Source organism: Cyprinodon variegatus, unplaced genomic scaffold (assembly GCF_000732505.1).
Source record: "Cyprinodon variegatus isolate N-32 unplaced genomic scaffold, C_variegatus-1.0 Scaffold1301, whole genome shotgun sequence".
In the NCBI taxonomy this organism is placed as follows: Eukaryota; Metazoa; Chordata; class Actinopteri; order Cyprinodontiformes; family Cyprinodontidae; genus Cyprinodon; species Cyprinodon variegatus.
In genome coordinates, this window is record NW_015151754.1 from 104,221 (window position 1) to 110,162 (window position 5,942).

The 5,942-nt window shown below is 39.5% G+C and overlaps 1 protein-coding gene across 1 annotated transcript in view; it reads left to right on the forward strand.

The window, feature by feature from the left end:
- Positions 1 to 5,942, forward strand: part of timm50 (translocase of inner mitochondrial membrane 50 homolog (S. cerevisiae)) — a 25,683-nt gene that overhangs the window by 6,808 nt on the left and 12,933 nt on the right. Inside the window, exons 3-4 of the mRNA XM_015402121.1 lie at positions 1,653 to 1,684; positions 5,819 to 5,840. Coding sequence (XP_015257607.1) covers positions 1,653 to 1,684; positions 5,819 to 5,840 — 54 coding nt within the window. The remainder of the gene's footprint in view (positions 1 to 1,652; positions 1,685 to 5,818; positions 5,841 to 5,942) is intronic.

Here is a 5,942-nt window from a genome sequence, read left to right on the forward strand (position 1 = left end):
TAGACACTCTCATCAGACAACATGTGGTAGTTTGTAAATGTTTTAAGACAGGTTGGGTCCGAATTAGCCAGCAGGTGGGTCCGAATCAGGACTGCTAATCCGTGACCTCTGTTCTAGAGGCTAGCCTTGGCTAGCCGTAGCGTCTCGCTGCTCATTCTCTCTGGCGGGCTACACAAAATTACTGCTGTCCGACTTCCTCCCCCACATTCAGCGTTCTGTCTCTGCTCCTTGCATCCTCCGCAGTTAGCCTAGCTAGCCTCAGTTAGATGTAGCCTCTCCCCATTCTGGTTTTGTTTCCTCAGTGGACTTATCTGAACTTCTGCTGTGCTCCTCCGCTCTCCTCTTGTTCTGCTTTATTTCCCGCTCTGTTGCGCTGTTTCCCAGCAAGTCTAAATATCAAGATATCAGAAAAGTCCCATCACTATTACTGAATAATGCTTAAATGAGATATATATAAAGAAATGAAACTATTATCATCTCATAAGTCAGCATCATATAATCCTTGTAGTGGTTGGATGCATTCATTTTTTTTTTTCCTCACTTGAGCTTAAAAATAGAAAATGCAAATTACATATATTGGTTTCGGAAACTTTTCTTACCCCCACTTTAATTTAAAGGGAAACTAAATTCAAGCTGTAAAAAATGCAGTAAAACAATGAAAATACTACAAATAAACAAGCTGGTGGTTTTACACAGTCGGCTAGTTTTATTAGTTTGGAGACTTTTAAGAACAAAGTGATGAAGTGACGTCACTCTGAGGTGTGGGTGTGAGTCCAAGGTGTAGATTAGTGGGGAAAAAACCCAGACTTTCCAAAAATGAAATTCGATTAAAGCTTTTTTTTTTATTTTTTATTTTTTTTATTTATTCAACAATTGCACAGTTTACATGAATACATGAACATTCGTCTCCATTGTGAAAATATTACACTGTGCAGTATCCAACATTGCTGGTGTTTTAACATAAAACAAAAGTGAAAATTTACATCATCACATTTTGCCAGGAAAAGTAGAAATTTACAAAAAGATATTAAATTGTTTACACATATTTACAGTTTGTGTTGCCTTTTGATTAATAGAATACTTAATCCTGTTGACATATTGCTTGACCTCATTGTTAAAAGCAATAAAATATATTTTGGAATGTGTAAACTTACATTTATGAATGTAGAATTTTGCCAAGAGAATAATCAGATTAATAATGAAAGTTTCATTTGGTCTAGTCTTAATTCGATTAAAGCTGAAGATCAGAGATTAAATAAAAGTCTGGATGATGGGAAGGAGAAATGGAGCAATTCCTATTAGATCGTTTCATTCCCAGTGAGACGCTGCCCTGTGATATAGTTGAATGTCAGCATTTTGAAAAGTGTTGCCAACGTCTGACAGCCTGGAAAACGTCTCTCTCATATGGCTGCATCTGCTCCTTTTCACATAAAGGAGTTTGTTGTTAGTTTGTATGTTTAGTTTGCTGATGTTAGTGTTTCTGCCTAACCTGAATAAACACCAGGGGGCGCCAAAGAGCCTTCACTGATTCTTCACACAGAGGCAGCTCTCAGTGGAGGTTCTGAAGGATTTGAGTTTTTATATAAACTTTGATTTCTGTTTCTGTTTAAACATCTTAAAAATTACTTCTTTTTCTTTTTTTTCCTCTTTAGGCACAAATTCAGTTGATGAACAAGGAAACAGGGTGAGTAGACGTATCAAACACACACATTCTGGTCTTACTATATCTTGCATTGACTTTTATTCATTTTTCAACCTTTTCTGTGGCTGAACTCAGAAACCAGCCTAAACCTAATGCTACGTTCAGACAACAAGCAGCAAAAACGCGCGTCCTGCTTCATTTCTGATGCTTGTACAAGTTTAGTTCTGACTCGCGACGCAGTGGAAATAGTGGTTCTGATGCGCGTTGGGCGTAGCTATATTTGCTGTGATCAGTGGTTAAAATTAAGTTTCAATATGTTTTTAAGTGAGAAAGTCCACCTGAAAACTTCATCTGGTCAGTCAGTTCATCCAGATTACCATCCTGCCTTCAGAATATTATTTCTGTCAGAGCTGCTCAGACCCTCACATAACGGCGGTGCGTTCATTCAACAGCACCTCTGGCCCGTTCGCCTCTTCGCGGTTCGCCATGGCGGCTGGAAGTTGGCTTTCATGTACGTAATCCAAACTGCAGGCAGCAGGATAATAAAAGCGAACATGTTTTGCTGGCAGATTTCAGCCTTTTAAGTTAATTTAGGCGTTAATCAACTGTTCTAGAGTAGTGATCATAGTGATCTGTATCATCATCAGCAATGTGTCTGTCTCCCTGCCAGAAGATCAGCTTCTCTGATTGGTTGAAGTGGAGCGTTGAGCAGCAAAAGTTCAATTTTTCCAACTCCAGCAGCAGCTGCTTTTGCAGCGCGTTCTGCGCATCAGATGCTCAGAAGCGCATGACGTGCTGCTCCTGCTGCTCAAAACGCGCTGCGGGACGTTTTGCTGTGCCTTGATGCACGTCAACCATTGACTTTGCATGTAAGCTAGCTGCTCCTGCTGCTCCTGGTAGCATAACAGTGACCTATCGCACCTTAGTCCTGAACCTAACCTCTAACAATAAAACAAAAAAAAAGGAAGACCAGGATAATGGAAAACGCGGAGAAGTCTGAAATTATCATCGTATGTGCGTTTCCATCATGAGATTACTTGGTAAAAATAGAAATTCTAACAGTTCATCCATTTTTTTTGTTTTGTTTTTTAAAACAACGTTTTAGTTCCTCGTTTAGATGATAGATATTATGATGAAAAATGTATCGGAATAATGATCAACATCCCTGCATGTGTGACAGCAACATGTAAAGAAAATGTTGCTTTCAGGTGAAATCAATACTGACTGTAAACGTGTTTAATTTGTAGGTGATTCATATTTTATTTAATGAGACTTGCCACATTTATTTTCCAAAATAAACGGCATAATACCCTGACAATCCCTTAGAAACTTTTGATGAAGCCTCAGATTTTAAAGATGCACATCTTGACTAACTGCAAAAAAATTTGGACTGAATCAGTTGGAGCCGATTTGATCAAGAAAAATGTTAGTGTGATTTTGGCAGTTAGTACCAAATACAGCTCAATAAAAAAATATAAAAGCAATTACCATAAAATAATTGTGTTATTAGTGACTGTAACTAACTGCAATCGACATGTGAGGTAAAGATGCTGGAAATAAAAAGCATGACTTTATTTTAATCCGGCTCCAGAATCAGATTCAACATCCAAGCAAGAGTCTGAAGAGTCTTTTTCTTTTTTGTCATCTCCGCCCTTTAAACTTCCAAGGTCCCCTGGATGGTTATTTTTCATGGCTTCAGCTCTTCACTTGTAATCCACTACGCTAAAGAGACAAAGAAAGGAAATAGAACGTTCTCTGGTTCTGTCGATGAATCAGGTTCTTTAAGCTGAACAGATGGATTCAGGTCTGACTGTTGTTCCTGTCAGAGGCGTCGCTGTGGGAAAGGGAGAAGCCCCACTCAGCTCCCCCCACCCTGAATGGGATCAGACCGGCACACTTGGCAGATAACTGAGAACTTCAGGTCTTCACACTTCCTGCTCTAATGAAAGCAGGCATGAAATAAAAATGACCCATTTCTGCAGGATTAAAAAAACCAAGGCCCGATTTTCTGTGCTCTGGTGCTGAACTGGTCCTGAGGTAGAATCAGAACCAGTTTATATAGTTTTGATGGTTCCCACTGAGACCCGACGGTCGTCCTCTGAGCTCTCTGCTGTAGGAGGCGTCGGTCTGGGACCAGGCACTTCAAAGGACACCGTTAGTCACATCAGGAGCCGTTTATTGGGCCCAGATGGCGCCGCTCGGCACACTTTTCACACCTCGCCGTGTCGCAGATTCCCGTCTTCCTGGGGAACATCTGCCGGAGCTGCTCGTCTCAGACCCAAGAACCTGGAACTAAACCGTTCCATCTGCTCCCTAAAGCCAGAACCTGCTGTAAATGTTCAATCATCTGAAACAATCCACCAAGTTATCCATAAAGTTACTCAGTTTATGGATTTAATCTAAATCAGATTTTTTTTTATTTGCAGAAATGTGCTAAAAATATCTGATTTTAACACATTTATTCTGACCATAAATGTAAGATTTATTCATCATAAATTCATGAAATGATTTTAATTAAAGTTGAATGGAAACAGGCTGTTAGATGCTCCTGGTTAATTCAAACCAGGTCTTTTATCTGGACTTGGGTCCAGTTAAAGTTCAATAATTCGGTTCCTGAGGATTCAGGTCCAAAATCCAGAGAATTCACAGATTTTAGTTCCACTATGTGCTCAAATAGTTGTCCAGAGGTGGGCAAGGAGACAACATGGCCGCCATATAAAACCCGAGTCATGTTTTTCATGCTGTATTTATGATTTTATTTTATCTGGCTTATTTGGGACAGACTCTAACTGACCCAGCTTGAAAACATGGATTTGATTTGAGTTTGAGTCGACTGAGCAGATTTCCGAACATGTTTGTTTTACTAGTCCTTTGTTTGTTGGAAGGTGGAATTAAAAAACTCTCCAGGTTTAATGTTTCTGTCCTCCTCGCTCCGACTGATGAGCTGTTTATTATTTCACTGAAATGAGCCTTAACCAGCTGTAATGTGCCTTCGGACCCTCATTCGGGTGTTTTTGTTATAGATGCTAGTCTGACGATCTGTTTTCATCCTGATTGACCTTCTGCCATGACGACGATGCTGCTGCTGCTGTGTTATTCTCATGCAGAGTGTGAGAGCGGCACCTCCTGCTGCTTTCCCTGCAGTCGGTACACTCTTTATGAGCTTCTTCACACCTCGCTCTGCACAGACACATCGTGCTCCTGGCTTTACTTCAGCTCCACATGGTCCTCTGATGATGGGAAAATGTTAAAAAGTCCTACAAAATAAAAAAAAAATACAAGAACTGCTGTGCAAATCTTCAACTGTTAAGTTTTAATTTTCCCGGGTCATTAGATCATTAGATTCTGATTCCTGCAGAACCACCGAGCTCCAGCAGAACATGAACCATAGATATCCTCATAAGTGGATTCTATGCTGCGTTAAAATCTGCTGTTTATATTAAAGGGTATATTTGATTTTTTTTTTTTGTGAATTTATTTGTTTTTTCTAACAGTGGCAGCCCAGGTGTAATTCCTGATGTTAGCCACCAGATGGAGCCATTCACTGCAGCAGCATTGGGTTTCCCTCTCACTCCTCTGATTAAACACAACTAAACACAACTAAAACAAAAAACAACTTACAACTAAAAACGACTTAAACAACTACTGCAGAAAGAAAGTAAGAGAAAAAAAAAACAGTACAATATCAGATTTTTCTAAATATAAACAGAAAAATCTCTGTTAATAAATAAACACACAGCAGAGACTTTTCTCACTAGAACGTCTGAAGTGGAAGAAACCAGAGATCAGGATTCTCGAGCAGAAGGGGAGCAGGCTGATGCTGCGTTCAGGGTCATCACAAACAAAAAGCTGCTGCTTTTAATGTCGTCATGGAACAGAACGGTGCTGCGTTCAGGGTCTCCGTTCCTCCTCTTCGAATATCCTAAAATGAAAATCCTCTCCTTTGTATTGACAAATTTAAAATTGAATTAAAATCTACAAGTGTTTTCGTTTTTCAGCTTCTGCCTGACATTTCTTTCATGTTTCAGTTAAAAGATAAAGTTTTCCTCTGTTGTATTTCTCAGTGTCGCTAAATAGATATTCTTACCTGTAAGGTGAGTTTACACCTGCCAGGTGTTGTCTTTAATTAAAACGGACGGATCTGATTCATCCCTCTGTTCTTTTTTTATTCTGCAGATTCCCGATGAGTTCGACCAAGGTAAGCTGCTTTCATCTGGATCCTCAGAGGTGTTTTAAATCAGGGTTTCTGCAGGTCATTAAAAATAATAAAATTATTATTTTTGAAATTAAGGCCTTAATT